This window comes from Cajanus cajan, chromosome 3, assembly GCF_000230855.2.
Source record: "Cajanus cajan strain Asha chromosome 3, NIPB_CcT2T_4, whole genome shotgun sequence".
Taxonomy (NCBI): domain Eukaryota; kingdom Viridiplantae; phylum Streptophyta; class Magnoliopsida; order Fabales; family Fabaceae; genus Cajanus; species Cajanus cajan.
Window position 1 is genome coordinate 4,343,030 of NC_138519.1, and position 17,848 is coordinate 4,360,877.

General features: G+C 30.2%; 1 protein-coding gene, 1 non-coding gene and 1 pseudogene across 2 annotated transcripts; all 3 read left to right on the forward strand.

Moving 5' to 3' along the window:
- The first annotated feature begins 527 nt into the window (after positions 1-527).
- LOC109799069 (BON1-associated protein 2-like) lies at positions 528-1,346 on the forward strand (annotated as a pseudogene).
- A 6,379-nt stretch (positions 1,347-7,725) lies between these two features.
- LOC109798304 (BON1-associated protein 2) lies at positions 7,726-8,566 on the forward strand. Its single transcript, XM_020358526.3, has one exon. It carries the CDS (start codon positions 7,840-7,842, stop codon positions 8,377-8,379), a length of 540 nt encoding a protein of 179 aa, XP_020214115.1. The 5' UTR covers positions 7,726-7,839; the 3' UTR covers positions 8,380-8,566.
- Positions 8,567-10,146: 1,580 nt separating this feature from the next.
- TRNAG-GCC (transfer RNA glycine (anticodon GCC)) lies at positions 10,147-10,217 on the forward strand. The gene has a single exon. It is a non-coding gene; the product is annotated as a tRNA-Gly (tRNA).
- The last annotated feature ends 7,631 nt before the right edge of the window (positions 10,218-17,848 follow it).

Consider the following 17,848-nt stretch of genomic DNA (forward strand, 5'->3'; position numbering starts at 1 on the left):
TAAAAGTACATCCTTAATTAATATATTCAAAATTATTTAAGTCTCATAAACTTAATTATGAATGATTAATATCATTGATAAAATTTTTAAATAAAAATAATTAATCATTTCTATTTTCATACCATCTATCAATAAATAATATCTTTTTTTATATTTGTATTATGTCACAGTAAAACAAATCAAATAATAAAAATATACAGCAATGCTTCTCAGGACTTTTTCAACCGTACAAAAAATTCAAATAGTAATAGAGATGAGGGCCACAGAAACATGAGGGAGTATATAGCAATTTCCGTTATACTTTTATTGGCGCGTTTATCACTTTCTTGGTCCGCGTTTCCATACAATTAATGTGTTGAAAAAAACATAGACCAAACCGCGTAGTCGCATATAGAACAAGGTCAAAGTCAACACACTGAAACTGAAACAACAAACCAATTTCGCTCTTTCTTTTCCCACTATTCGCCTTCCTTTCCAAAACCCAAACCAACTATTACTACATATATATATATATATATATATAACCATAATAACCATTTCTCAAAAACACACAACAAAATATTTGTATTACACAAGTGCTATACACAATACATTAATTCATCATTGTTTCTTACACATATATACACACGTTAACATGGTGGTAAGCTCACGTACGCTAGAAATCACGGTGATATCGGGTGAAAACGTTCGCGTAACGGAGGACGCATACGTTGTTGTTCGGGCCGAATCCTTAAACTGTTGCACAACCAGAACGGTCAAAGACCGTGGTACCAATTTGCTTTCGTGGAACGACAAGTTCCTATTGCACGTGCCTGTGCATGCAAGGTCCATCACCTTCGAGGTTCAAAGCAACAAATTCAACGCTTCTCGACCACTTGGGGTCGCAAGAATCGCTCTTTCCGATTTTCTAGGTGGCGACATGTCGGAAAATCAGTTACGAACCTTTAGTTACGGTCTCAGGAACTGGGAAGGGAAGAGAAACGGCGTCATTCATTTCTCCGTCAGGATTGCGCCTCCGCCGGAGAAATGTTCGCCGGCGGCGAGAAGGGGTTGCGGTGACCGGTTCGTCGGAATCAATGTCGGTGACAACAGCTCTAACCAAGTTGTTCTTGGAGTCCCCGTTTTGGTGGAACTACCCCAACACTGATTAATTTATTTCTCATTTTTTATTGACTATTATTATTTATTTTGAATAACATTCAAACACCGTAGAAAGTCAATTTTAATTGGATTATATATTGTAAGAAAGGTTCATACACTTTGCTAGAAATCTTGAATACCAACGTTTCTTATTTTAGTGTAACTAAATATATATATCGATATAGATTATTTCTGCGTGCTGTATAGATTTCATTTTTTAAGTTTTTCTTCCCTTCCTGGCTATACATATACGTACCAACCCTTTATGCAAAAACGCGTGTTCAATATGTGTATATATTGCCACTTTTATGCTTGAAAATTCTTTATAGTAGCCCAGTAGGTATGATTCGCTGTCCTTATCATTATTCTAAATTTTCGGAGCAAAATAGGATGCAGTTTCACGTGGAGGACACGTATCAATTTGTTGATTGTCGGCTAGTGTGTGTTGTCACGTACGAGTCTATATTGAGAATTTGAAACCATGCATTTTCGGTTAGAGTTCTTATAAACACATTCATAATGTACGTACTTACCGAAAAATGAGTATGTATTCAATATGTCCCTCATCTAGATGGAGTGATCCCAGCAAAGATACTTCAACATTTACGTGTTACTGTAGCAAGTAAGACAAATATATACTAATTAGAATATATATAATGATGAATAAGAAGGACATATTTATCCTAATAAAATACCTTATCAACTAATTAATAAAGATAATTAAGGACACTTTATTGTTCATTTAAAGGGTAGTAATATTCTATCGTAAGCCCTTTAGTAGAATCAGATACATTTTGATTCAGAGGGTTATATAGTTAAGCGGCTACTCTTTAAATAGGATAAGGTACGTAATTCCTTGATAAGTATTTGGGACCTATTCGATAACTCAAAAGGTAAAATGTTACTATATTATTCTTCTCTAACAGAGGTAATATATGTCTATAAATTTGATTACAACTTTCCTGATTTAAACATAATTACAATCTCTAAAATAAAGTGTAAATCTCACAATTATAAATATTCTAATTACTATATATTAAAACATAACTGTATGCATGACTCATGCCAACACGATACACTTAACATTTATTAACAATTCACTTAATTTTATCTTACTTTTCTATAACATTCATATTTATGTTTTTTTTATTTTATTTCTTTTCTCGTCTCTCCACTTCGATTTATCTTAAAACGAGATAATTTTTTTTTTTTATAAATAAAGGATATGAACGAAAATCCTTGAAAAGTATGCTCAAGTTACAAAGGTGATCATCAGTTTAAAAGTGGATTTGGTTCATTTTAGATGTACAAGTTATATACTATTATTCATTATTTCTATGGAGATTTTTCATAATGCATTACCTGCTGTTAGTAACCTCTTGAGGAGGAACATAGTATTGGAAGACATTTCTTACCTTTTCTGTCATGCTCAACCTGAGACAATCTCTCATATATTTTTAACTTGCAACGTAACACATGCTGTATGGAATGAGTGTTTTCTTTGGTTGAATACAACAATAGTTTTCCCAAAAGATCCTGTAATGCATATCAACTTTATCCCAATTGTTCTTAACTCAAAAGAAAAAACACAAAAATGGAGGGTGATATGGTGTGCTATTGCTTGAAATATTTGGAATCAAAGAAATGCATGTGTATTCAGGCTTTTTTTTTGTAACAGCCAAAAATATATTGAATATGTTGCACTAGGGGTGCCACAAACCCAAAATTACAAAGTAAGAAAAAAATGTATGGGCGAGGCTGGACAGCAATCAAAGGGTTTACAAATTTAATAAGCTCCAGACAATAAAAATTGTGGTTGTAGTTAAGCCCAATAGAGAACACGTGTAGCCTAGTAGATTCGCCCAACCACCTCAATTAATCACACACTGGGCTTCTTCAACCATTTTGCAAGCATTGAGATGGACATGCTATCCATTGACAAAGGTAAAGTCCATGAGGTCATTAAGCTTCAGCCACAACCACAGAGTAAGGTGTAAGTTGGCTTTCAATTCTTCCAGTTCAGTCGCTCTTCTTCTAAAAATCTTGTTATTTCTCCCATTCCAAATACACCATACAAAGGCACTCCTAACAATGTCTCATCCCTTCATTTCGTGACGACCAGAGCATAACTAGGGGTACTAACAATAGTGTTGCCTCACTGTTTGAGGTAGAACTGTGCTGATAAAGGTTCAAGAGAGACAATACTTTCACACGTAGTCAGCAATTGGGCAGTTGAAGAAGAGATGCAATAATGTCTCAGGCTGCTCACTGCACATCACACACGTTGAGTCTGAAGGAATGCCTCTCCTCAGAAGGTTGTCAACTGAAGGAAGAGCATTATGCAGCAATCGCCATTGCAAGAGCCCAGCTTTAGGTGGGATTTTCAAATGCCATATGTGAGCCAATAAGTCATCCACCTAACCATTGTACTTGAGATCATGTAACGCCTTATAGGTAGAGCTGACCGAGAAGCATCCTGACTTATCAATAGGCCACACCCAACTGTCCTTGGCATGTTTTTGGAAGGCCACTGTGGAGATTGCATGTTGAAAGTATGTCCATTGCTCTTGATCTCTCTCTAGCCAGTTCCTTCTCCATTGAAAGTATGTCCATTGCTCAGGCATAATCAGTTTGTTCAGCAAAAATTAATGAAGGAAATCATCCTCACAACTTGGAAGTGGCTGAGTGTAAAACAGAATAATTTTCATATTCCTTTCTACTTATGGTCAATTAGTCCTGGCCTGTGCATTTAAAAAAAGTATTTGACTGGAGTTGATGGGTCATCCTCAGAAGGATTATGTACTCCATGGTGCTGGGTTGTTTTATGTAACCTAAACTGTTATTAATTTGTTTTTTGGAGCCCCAGGTTAAAATATAATTTGATATCATAAACTCAAATTAGTTTTAACTAATGATATTATAACCTTCTATTTATCTTATGTATATATATAAGTTTTGGCTAGGGATGGCAACGGGGCGGGGCGGGTACGGGTTTCATGATACCTGTCCCCGTCCCCGCAAGTTAAACTCATCCCCATCCCCGTCCCCATCCCCGTCGGGTATAGATTTTCATCCTCATCCCCGTCCCCGTCGGGTATCGGGTATACCCGTACCCGCACCCGTACCCGTCAATTTTTTTATTTTTTTATTTTTTGTAAAAAAATGATATTTTTAAATTATTTTTTATTATATTATAATTATAATTAGGTTATTTCTTTATCTCATATTATAATAAATAATCACACATAAAAAAATATTAAAATTTTTTAATATAATTAAATTGAAAGTGAATATTAAATTAAAAATGAGAACGAGGACGGGTACGGGTACGGGTACGAGGCGGGTAAGTACATACCCGTACCCGTACCCGATTTAATATATCGGGTTTTACCCGTACCCGTAGCCGTACCCGGTCAAACCGGGTATTTCCCGTCAAAGTCGGGACGGGTTCGGATATTACCCACGGGTACGAGTATATTTGTCATCCCTAGTTTTGGCACCCCTTGTACCTCTATATATTAATACAAATATTTGTTGGCTAATAAAAAAAAATTATTATTCATTATTTCTTATAATCATTAGTAAGTGAAAGGTTTATCAATAGAATTGTGGCTAAAAGTTATAATTGAGACCATTACTCTAAACTCTCAGCTCCAGGTTCTTATTCTTTTTATATATTATTTTTCAAAATAACTAATTTTAATATAAATAATTAAATAATAAATTTTATTATAATATCATATAATTATTTAAAATTTATATATACACACATAAATATTATAATAAGATTATTAGTTTGTAAAATTTTATTATAATTTAAAAGTTATTTTACATTTCTTATAACAAAAACAATCTCAACATTTTTTTTAAACTAGCTACAAGAAAAGAGTCCCATATCTAAAGAGATTTTATTCTTAAAAATGTGATACATGTAGTTAAAATAAAAAATTACTTCTCCCTATAAATATTTAGTGTAGGCATACTTAAATACTTGTACTTACAACTATTTTTCTGTAAATAAAATTTATAAAATCATTGTTATATAATTCACACAATAAACAAATAAAATGTCCATGTGTAAATATAAAATAAAAATAAAAAAGAAGAAGAAGACATTTATCTACAAATTTTTAATTTTTAGTAATAGTTTATGTCCATCACCACAAGTCAATTTTCTTATAGTGAATTAAATTAAAAAATAATATTTAGGTTTCTATAATTCTATAGAATTTTAATTAAATCTCTATTGTCAAAAATATTTTTAAGAAATCCTTATAATTTAAATCTTCTAATTAAGCCCGTGTACATTAATTAACATCATTAAAAGTCCTTATACTGATTGGGAGATGGTCATACACTATTTTATTATCTTGACATAGTGTTAATTAATTATAATATGACAATCTATCTTTTATTTTATTTTATTTTTTTTAAGAATTTCCGGTTTCTAATTTTATTTGCTACTACAAACACATACACTTTCTTTTCCCAAATTTCATATAAAAGTTAGAATTTGTTTTGATACAAACTTAAAAGTCGTTTTTAGAACTTCTACGTTAAAAAAAAGATTTTCCTTTTTATTTTCAATATAAAAATTCTCAAAATCTCTCTCTTTTAAACTTATCCAAACATACTGTCGGCCTCAAGTTCTACAATGAAATATATATTTCTCTTCTTATGGAGCAACTACAAGTTGCAAGGTTATATGATTACAACATTATAGATATTATATTAGCATAATAAAAAATTATTAATATATATATTGGGATGCAAACAAAGTTTCACATCGTTCAAACAAGAGGATGGACATGAGTTTATACACACAGTTGTCTTCATTGGTTGAGAGACCTTTTGGGTGATGCCCAAAAGCAAAAATTGTGAGGGTTTGGATTCAAAGCAGACAATATCTCACCAATGTGGAGACATGTGTATATGTGTGATAACTCCCAGTGCACAACAAGTGATATCAGAGCCAATGGTCTGATCAGGATGACAACGAACAAGTGGTATCAGAACTAATGGTCTGATCAAGATGATAGCTAGCGGACAAGTGGTATCAGAGCCATGGTCTGATCAGGTGACCAGCTCCCGCTGTCATGAGGGAGGTCATGATGGAGCGGTGGTACAAGCACTCTGAGCGTCCCGCTGTCATGAGGGAGGTCATGATGGAGCGGCGGTGAAAGCACTCTGAGTGTGAGTGAGCTCTGTGGGGCCATCATCGAATAATACTCGTAGTTTCCACTGTAGGAGATGCAAGCAAAGTCTCACATCGTTCAAAAAAGATGATGGACATGAGTTTATATACACATAGTTAATTTGTCTCCATTGGTCGAGAGACCTTTTGGGTGATGTCCAAAAACAAAACCGTGAGGGCTTGGGCCCAAAGCGGACAATATCTCACCAATGTGGAGACATGTGTACATGTGTGGTAACCCCCGGTGCACAACAATATATATATATATATATATATATATATATATATATATATATATATATATTCAAACGACACTGATGTAACTTTTACTAAGTATAACACTGCTCAATAATTCTATATTAAATGTGAATTTTATAAATCTAACCGTTAGATTGAAAGTTGATATCACTTTATATATGTATATCAAATTATAAAAGACGTTTTAAGTGTTTTTAAATATATGAACTTGATTAAAAAACACTCGATAGAAACAATAAGAAATTACTGAATAAACCTGATTTTTCATGCAAAATATTTATATCAGCTTCTTAATGCAAAATTTTTTCGATGGACGATGGTCTCCGCCTAAAAGTCTCTAATTTTATAATCCTATTATTAACTTCGTATAATAATATGATTATATAAAAGTTAAAATAAAATATAATAATATGATTATATAAAACCTTGGTGAGGTCTTGCATTTTTCTGTATAATATTTACGAACAGTATTAAAGAAAAATAAAATAAAATGGTATAAAATTTATTGGGGGACAGCACCTGCTTATTTAGTAGGGACAGTTGCATGTTCCCGTGTGCCGACCACACTCTATCACGTGGATCAGATTTTCTTTATTGTGTTACGGAAGTTTTGTAAATACAAATCGATCTTTGCTCATAAATTGGAGTGCCATTGTAAATTTGGATAAGCACAAAATTTTCCCACCCCAAGCTCAGTGAATCAAACAGGATATGTGAGTGTTACAAACTTTCATCCTTTTAGCACCAGTTACGAACTCTATTAGTAACATGCTTGATTCCCACTCATAAGAAAAACATATCACCGTCTCATCAAAAAATTGTACTACATCATAAAATATCATACAAATAAAATTTATTATTAATAATAACAATTTGATTTTCATTATATATTTATTACGAATTAATTAAAACAGCGTTGATTATTACCCGTATTCTTTACGCGCGTAACACATTCAATATCCATCTGCGTTTCCACACAACTTCACAAAAAATATAACAAGTCTTTTGCGTAAAGAGTGAGGTCAAAAGTCAACACAAAAAACACTGAAACTGAAACAACGAACCAACTTCACTTTTTCTTCCTTTCCCTCCGTTCCTTACTAAAACCCAAACCACTTTATATATATATACACATAAGTTGAAGCATAATAAGCATCTCAGAAAATTAAAAGAGAGTTGCATTGCACAAGTGAGATACATTATTAACTCATTGTCATTTGTTACACAACGTAACTTTCTTCGTTAACATGGGGATAAGCTTAAGGTCACGTACGCTAGAAATCAGAGTGATATCGGGTGAAAACATTAGCGTAACGGAGGCCGCATACGTCGTCGTTCGGGCCGAGTCCTTAAACAGCTGCACAACCACAACAGCCAAATACGATGGAACCAATTTGCTTGCGTGGAACCACAAGCTCTTGCTGCACGTGCCCGCGCATGCAACCTCCATCACCTTCGAAGTTCAGTGCAACAAATTCAAAGCTTCGAGACCACTTGGGGTCGCCAGAATCGCGCTTTCGGATTTCCTCTCTGACAACGTCTCGGAAAATCAGTTGCAAATGTTGAGTTACGGGCTGAGGAACTGGGAGGGGAAGCAAAACGGCGTCATCCATTTCGCCGTGAGAGTGGCTCCCCCGCCGGAGGAATGTCCAAACTCCGCCGTGGAACCGGTGAAGGGAACGGTGGCCAGAAGGGGTTGCGGTGACCGCTTCGTACGAATCATCAATGTCGGTGATAACGTTGTTGTTGGTGTCCCGTATTCGAGGAACTACCCCAACATTATTTAATTATGACAAATTTTTTTTTATTGAATATTACTACTACTATTTATTTTGTTTTGTATACCGGTCAAACACCGTGGAAGGGCAAATTTAATTCAATTTTATACCATGTGTGTAAGGTTCATACAATTTGGTATTTTAGTGTAATGAATTACATATAGAAATAATATATATGGATTATTTCTTCTTTCTACATTTGTTATATAGATTTCATGTTTCTCTATTCTTGTAGTTGTGGTTTTCGTTATTGTAATATTTGGAGCGTTGTAGAAGCGTGTGGATTTGTTGAAATTGTCGGCGATGAATACGTTGGAGAAAGTGTTTGAAGGAGAATCCTTCAACGGATTGGAAAAGGTTGTTGGCGGAGAAGTTAAGGAAGCGCGTGAATGTTAGAAATGTTTACACATTCAATTCATTTGGGGTATTTGACTTGTTAAACAACGTCTCAAAAACTGAGGCGGTGGAATGAATTTTCTACTTTTACCTTTTCTTTCACGCTGCACACTTTTAACATTAATCGCTTCTCAAAGCAAAGTAAAATCAAGTGGATAACTACTAAAATTACCTTTACTGTTTATATATGTCTAAGCTCTACATTAGTACAATGAATCTTGTTTAAATTAATTAGGCCCAACTGCTTAGTGGGTGAGGTCAGACTAGATTTTTTTACTTTTGAGGCTAAAATAATTAGGGTTAATTTGGTGTGACTTGATAGACCAAACATGTCAAGTAAAACAGTAAAAATATTGAATTATCAAGCTTATGTAGTTTTATATTTATATTTTATTTTTATATAAAATTATGTATTATATTTATTTTGAAAAATAAAATGGGTCTTTATGTTTAATTAGGCTCCACTTGGCAAGCTTGAAAGGCTAAAAATAAAAAGTTCATGGCCTATATGAAAGTCTACGCAGTCTGGCTTTTTTTTTAATCTTTTGCCTGTTGGGTTGGTTTCGGTCAAGGGACTTTTTGTTTTTATTTTTTTTTATTTTAGTTTGATCATTTTACTAAAAACACAATTTTTTTCCATAATCGTTAAATATTCTTTCATATATAATTTGCTATATTTGCGTTATCATATAAATTGACTTAATGAAAAGGACAAAGAAGAACCATAGAAGAAGATTTACAGGGTGTATAATATGATGTCTTTTTTTTTCTTTCTTTCTTCTTTCTACTGAGTTTTATTTAAAAATATTATATTTATAGGTCCATGAATTTTTGAATTTTTCCCAATATCTATAAACAATAAAATTTGTAATAAGTCTTTAATAAAATTTTTCAGTGGATTTGATTTGATGCAAACTTATTAACTTTCCGTGCAATACTCCATTAATATTGTCAAAATACTTATCAAATATATAACAATTACCTAAAATTTAAATATTCCAAATAGTATGTCAATGTCTTAAAATTATTATTAAAAATAACTTTTCGAATCATATATAAATGTTTCCTGTTCACTGTTGGTTCATATTTCATATTTTAAATTTTAAATTCCTCCATACCTGGATTTCGAAAATATCTATTACAGTAACATATTCTTACAATATATTTATTAGTGCATGAGTGTATAATTATTAATTTCTAATATTAATCGAATTATATAACAAAATGAAAGTTTGATAAAAAAAAAGTTAAATAAGTAATAATAGATGTATTAAAAGATAAATAAACACTCGCTCCTACAATTAGCTGAACAAGTATCATATAAGAATAAGGGAGTAAATAAAGTATAATAATTGTTAGTCATAGCATTTCATCATCCAAGCACCAGTGGTCTAGTGGTAGAATAGTACCCTGCCACGGTACAGACCCGGGTTCGATTCCCGGCTGGTGCAAAGCAACGAGCTATGATGAGATCTCAGTATTTGATGGGTCAAATACTTGGCATTCTACTGGAATGATTAAATATATGTTCTGAGCTCAATTTTTTTTATTTATTTAAATATTGTGAGTGTTTTCTCTTATTTCTTGCATTTTGTTTACTTGTTCCTCAACATTTTCATTGAAAATGTGTATCCATATATTAACATGGAATGAATTCTTGTTAGCTGATATAATTATTTATAATCATAATTCTATAATAATAAATAAAGAATATATCTTTTTTTTAATGAAATTATTTTTTCCTTCAAATAAAAACTTCTTGTATATGATTACATTTTTATTGTAAATTAAAATTTTCATAAGTAATTGTATATTACACATTTCAAATTATTTTTTTTATAAAAAAAAATAATGAAGACACAAGTGACCACTAGTTGTCATCGTTAAAGATCATCGGAGGAATTGATTTGTTGTGAACGATCCATATGGAACAAAAAAACTGACTTATTTTCAGTTTAATGTGTTATTTAAAAAAGCAGTGTCTAGAGGTAAACATTTAGTGACGTTTGGAATTGATTTCAACTTGATGTTATTAATTGGTATAAATTAAATTAAATTTTCTTATATTTAAAAGAAGAGAATGTTATACACTAAATATATTTAACAAAGACCAAAGAAACAGTGTCGCACATTTTTCTCATTTGACTAATATGTGAAGATGTTTTTACATCGATTATTTTAAATATTTTACATAGATCGTAAAATTGATGTTGTTATCTTTAATGTTAAAAGAAGGACATTTTTATATTGGTTATTGTATAATTTATGTAAAAGTGGTGATTTTATTTTTTAAAAATTTAGGTTTTTTTTTGTTGCAATCTTAAACATGCAAACAATAAAATTATTCTTGAGCAGGCAATTATTCATAAGTGGATACCAAATAAAATAATGTTAATTAAAACTAAAATATCTTTTATAATTATATCAATAAAAATTTTAAAAATATTAAATAAAAAAATAAAAATGAAACTAACAATGACAAAATTGACACATTAGTGGTTAGTTCGTGTTCCTTCTTTCAAGCCTGATCGCTGGTTCTGGTCAATGACACCATATTTTTTTGGTCATAGGTCAATGACTCTGTATCTTTATCTCACAACAATTTAGGCCCAATATTCCAGAATGGAGCCCAATAATTGAACCTATCTTAAGGCCACTCAGTTATTGAAGCAGAAAAAAAGGCCACTACTCCTCATGTATTATTGTCCATGAGTTCAAGAACTATAGTCAATAAACATATTGGGCCTTTACAATTTTGATTACATTCTCTGGGTCAAACACAAAAATCAAAGAATAGCATATGCAACTGATTTACATGAATAAATAAAAATTCAAAATGCATCTGACATAAGAGGTAAAAAATATTTTTTCCTGAATAATCATTGAACAGTTTTAACTTTTAAGCAATGATTTAATATGTCGTATAATGATTATATGTGCAAGGGAATAACAAGTTCAAACTATTGCATAGTTGTAGTCAGATTTGTACATGCTACATTTAGTTACTTGCCCTTTGAAGTAATTGGGTTTGAGTGACCTGTTTTGTGTAGAACCGAGTTGGAAAGTTCTGTGATAAAAAAATTCAAAGCATAGCTTCAGATAAAATTAAATGAAATCAATCAACATGTTGCGAAACAACCCAGCTATAATGATTGTATTTGACTTACAACCTTCTAAGGTGAGATATTTAACATATTACCATAAATGTGTTCTTCTGAGTTGATGTTTTTGATTATATAATTAAGAGCGTGTCTTTTGTTTCTTAATTCTTACCATGGTGGGGGCGGGTCGTGTATATAACAACTTTTGCTGTTTTGTACATGTGCATTGTTCATGAAGATATTAGTTTATGAGTTAATCACCTATACACTGTCAGTGTAAAGTTTTTTCACACTGAACCAATTATATCTTTTAATTGGGTCATGTCACTATTTTTAATAGTGACATGACACAATTAAAAGATATAATTGGTTGCCAGTGTAAAAAAATTTTACACTGGCAATTTATAAGTGATTAACTCTTAGTTTATTTGTGGTTTGAAAATGTAAGATCCATAAAAGAAATTTGAAACAGTCTGAAAATAAAAATTAACAGAAGTAACACTAACTGTTTCAATGATTTGCAAGTTTACGAAGGTAGTTAAAATTAAGAAGAACATTATAATTGAAAAAATCTCAAAATAATTGTGTCTAATTAATAGCTATAACTTTTAACAAAGTTATAAATGTAAGATTGGACAACTTTCAAGATATATACGTATGTAATTTATTCTCTATGAATGTTAGGAAGTAACGAAGGTTTTGGAGAAAAAGGAATTGAAAGAGAGGATCTTTTTAAATTAAAAAGTCATATTATGTAAACAAAATCAAATTAAAAACCAAGATTTTATATTCATGTTAAAATATCATTTTATTTTAAACATTTAAATTCGAAATATTTATTAATATTGGAAACTTTATTCTCCTTTATTTTTTCTTCTCAAACCCAACTCTCAATTACCATTATCTCAATACCTTAAAATTTTGGAAAATTGTTGTCCGTAGTTTTCTGCTCTATAGAATTCCATTTGCTATTTTCTGTTTGCTTTAATGTTTATCCAAAATATGGACAAAAATAGATGGCCGATAAAGCATGTAAGCAAACACCTAATATAATAGCTAAGCCACATGAATTTGTAGTATAGTCCTCTTGGATTCCTAAATCCACACAAACACATAGCCAATTTCTTAAAGACCAATTGAGGTCATTAATAGTAAAATGTTAAACAAAACTTTGATTTTTCAGTTTGGATTACTGAGAATAACGAATGGACCACCAAAAAGGGCATCATAATTAATGGGTAAAGCTTTCAAGTTGTAGTTTTAGGACAACCCCATCAAAGTCACCTCATACTTCACATTGACATTTTCTCAAAGGGCCTTTGAAGATAGGGGGAGCTAATAATGTGTAAGATGTAGTTTTCTAATCACATATAATAGATCCAAATGTTGCCATCATTGTCTTAACATAATGTTTGAAGGATGTGGGGGGTGAAGGGGCCCAGCAGCATGTGTTAGAAGGAGGGTGGCTGCTAATAACTCATCATAACACAAGAAGGGGACTTTGGGATTACACAAGAATGACAAAGAAAGGGTGGTGAGGTTGCTGATCCAATATAGAAAGAAACAGCCCCATAAGATAATGTCCTAAAGCCAGCAAAACTAAAAAGGCCAACTGCCATTCCCTCTTTCCGATACCCTTTCATTTTCTTGACTTTATTACCTTCGTCCACACCTACTAGTATTGGGATTTGATGGATCACACCTCACGTGTATCCTATGTGCATGCATGAAAACTCTGAAGAGTAAATGCGATTCATAGCAAAATTACCGTTTCAGAACGTACTTCTATGAGAAAAAAATAGAAAATAATTTATATAAATTCTCTCTTATTAATTTTTCCAAATTTTTTTAAACTCATGTATTAGTTATTTTTAACTTTGAAAAAAATTATTTTAATTTTCTTTCTAATTTTTTCTCTTAAATATATTTCTAAAGAAAGTTATCATGAAGAAAATTCTAATCTAAAGAATCATTTTATAAGATTAAATTACTCTTAAATTTACATTCTTAATATTATTGTCGATACATGAAAACAAATTATATATATATATATATATATCCAGTTCAATCATTTGTTGGATTGAGTTATAAATTCGAGATAGTGGGGTCCTTCATGTAACCGATAAATTAATCATAAATGAAAGGGGGAAAATTATTGTCACTTCAGCAATCACTCACTCATATATTTTTAGTTTATTATTATTAGTCCTACTACATAGACATTTCAAAATGGGTCAGATTCTATATATGTATATCTTGTAACACATGCACACAAAAGTTCCTGCAATTGAACCTTCATAAGGAGAGTAATAGAATCAAATATATTTAAAGTCAAAAAAGCATATCTCTAGGGCTTTGTTGGAGGGGCTCCACAGGGGAGGGTCCAAAACATGTACAATTGCGACTCTGGGATTATGGTGAAATGTCTACAATAATATTGGCAACGTGCATGAAGTCCATGCCATTGATTGAGTGGTAACATGCATATTTGTCAATTGACTGTACAAGAAACTTGAATTGAGTAGGTGCACTAGAAGTGGCCAAAAGAGCTTTTTACCCACACATTCATGGTGACTGTTAGGATACTCATATCTATTATTGACATTATTGGGAAATATGAAGTGTTATTATCAGTGGAGATGGGACATATGAATTTCTTCAGGCAAGAGTCACTTTCCAAGTTTGCAAATCATTCTAATCTTCCAAACTTGACACTGTTTGCCAACAGGAACAACTTCATATGGTGGGAACAAGTTAGGAAATATCCCCTCAAGTTCTCCTAAGTTAGCAAACTCATCATCACTTCACAGATAAGACATCTTACAATGTACGTAGCCACTTGGTGAATTTGCTCTATATTTATCAAAAACCCTTGCTTCAATGAGAAGGAAATTACTATCAATATAATTCCAATCTTTAAGAATGGATCAAAGTAATGAACAAATATCAATTTCATGTACATATTTATATCAATAAAAATGTAAATAGTTTCCATGCCATATTTATTTTGTTATCCATGGATATAAAAGTATAATTGTCCATTTCATTTTTTGAAAGTTATATTCTCAAGCATCTAATTGTTAAAACAGTGTTTACTTCTTCCGTCTAATAATGAATGTCACATTAGAAAAAAAAAGTCTCAAAATAAATATTATATATGTTAATTTTTTAACACAATATTAAATATTTTTTCATTTATATACATAATGATATTAGTATTATGTAAAAAAGTAGTTTTTGTGTTGCATCATTTCTAGTAAAAAAGATTAATTATAAAGTTAATTTTGTAAAATCAATATTCTCTTTATTTATTTGCTACCTTTATTTTTGTCTATGTATAATAACATAAGATGACATTTATTATGAGATGGAGGAAGTATCATTTAATATTTGGTTAATTCGTTGTCTTTATACCATGCTAATTGAGAGACCAATTCAATTGCAAATAGTATAAATATTTTAGTAAATTGTGTAAAATAAAATAAAATCAACATAAAATAAACATAAATATTACTACCTCTATCTACCTCTGTTTCTATATATAAAACCTAAATACCTAATTCACCATGATTAATAAAGTAGTAAATCTAGTTGATAACAATGAATTTGTCCTATTTTTATATTTTTTCTAAAATAATATGTGTACTACTTTTCTCTCTCATACTTACCTCTTTTTTAACCAATTAAAATGCATGTCTTATATTATTTTTCTCTCATAATTTATATTGTTTACTTTCCTGACCAATTAAAATACATGTATTTTAAAAAAGTTTATAATTAATATATTCTATCAAATTAAGATAATATGTTTTAATTAGAAAAATTTTAATCTAAATATAATTAATACATCAAAACATTATGAACCAAACCTTATACAACGGAACAAACAATTATTTTAAATTTCAATTCATATCATATGTGCTCGAAAATTGGAAGCATAGCTTTAAATTTCAATTTTCCCTTCTGGTTATATTTTGCCATAAACATGGAACGTTGTAAACCGGAATTCTGGTTCTGACATTTTTTCTTAGAGGAGAAGTGCTATTCGATAATTCTCTTTAATATATATATATATATATATATATATATATATATATGCTTTTTCCAACGTACACTAATTAACTACTTGTGGAGTACTGGTATTAATTAAATATTGAGTTTTATATTTATTTTTTAGTAGGACATGTATAAATTTAACCTATTAATAAAAATACAATGATCTTAAAGAATTTAAAGAAGAAATCAATAATTTTTTTTTTTTGCAAAGTAGTTTAACATTTAATGTTATAAACGTATTTCTACTGTAATTTTCAATTAAAACCTTCAATTCATTAATTCTTTAATATAAGACATTTACTTCGAGGACTTTACAATATGTTAGACAGTGAGTTACTATTATCTTGTTGCAGAACAGATAAAAAATTAAAGGAGGGGTAATACAGATCTAAATAAACAATATTAGACCGAAAATGGCATCCAAGGTAAGCATTGGTCCCATTACTTTCTGGCTTTCACTTGTTGAAACATTAGTCAAACCTTAATTATGGGGAACGAAAGTTAGGTATATTGTCCATGGTTACCATAGTTACAAGATTTGCCTTTCCTATTTTGATTTGAAACGAGACCTATATCATGACATTGACATAGCATTGTAAAATAATAAATGTTAGAATTTAATTAAAATATATAGATAGTGTAAAAGCTCTATACATGATATCATATAATTACCTATTGATAGTGTAAAGGTTCTATACATGATATCATAGTGCAAAGGTTCTCCTTAAATTTATTTTATTTAATAATTTATATTTTATATTAAATTTTAACGATTCAATCGTTAAATTTAAAGTTCTTAATTTATAGATTAAGTCTCTAAATTTTTTAAAAATTTAAAAAATATTTGATTCTTCATTACCTTAATTCAAATCAACGTATAAAATGCTTTTATAATTATTAATTAATTTGAATTAATAAAGTGAAGTATTAAATGATTTTTAATTTTTTAAAAAAATTGTAAACTTGATTTGTGCATTAAGAACATTAATTTCAACTAATAGATTATTAAAATTTAATATAAAACATGAGTCATTATTGAACAGAGTAAGTCTAGATAAATTTACTCTTGAAGTAAATGGATCCCTTCATATATATATATATATATATATATATATATATATAATATATATATATATATATAATATATATATATAGAGGATTATAATAACACCGGTGTAACTTTTACTAAGTGTTACACCGCTCAATAACTTTATATTAAATGTGAATTTTGTAAATCCAACCGTTAAATTAAAAGTTCATATCTCTTAGATCATATATATCAAATTTTATATTAATCTGAAATGATTTGATACTTTTTTTTTATAAAATAAAATTGATGTAATATATTCATTTCAAAATATACTAAAATATGAACACTTTGATCACCTTCAAGTTGTTGTTCAATTTTAACAAAATTTGATATACACGTATAAAGTGATATGAACTTTCAATCTAACAGTTGGATTTACAAAATTCACATTTAATATAAAGTTATTGAGCGGTGTAATACTTAGTAAAAGTTACACCGGTGTAATACTTAGTAAAAGTTACACCAGTGTAATTATAACCCCCCTCATTTAATCTCTTCTTAAAAATTTTGAAAATCATTTGATACTTCATTTCATTAATTTAAATTGATGGATAATCATAAAAACATGTTATCCGTCAATTTGAATTAATGAAACAAATTATCAAATAGTTTTTAAATATTTTAAAAATTTGCAGATTTGATCTATGCATTAAGAACTTTAAATTCAATGGTTGGATTATTGAGATTTGATATCGAACATGAGTTATTTTGATATAAAGTTACTCCTGAAGTAAACGGATCTCTTCTCATACATACATACATATACATATAAGTTTACCTTTAATATTAAAATCATTATATAAGGATATTATGTTCTGGATCTATTAGCCATGTT

What these genes read in the sequence shown, in the direction of transcription:
- LOC109798304 (XM_020358526.3), top strand. Translation starts at nt 7,840, where the DNA reads ATGGGGATAAGCTTAAGGTCACGTACGCTAGAAATCAGAGTGATATCG.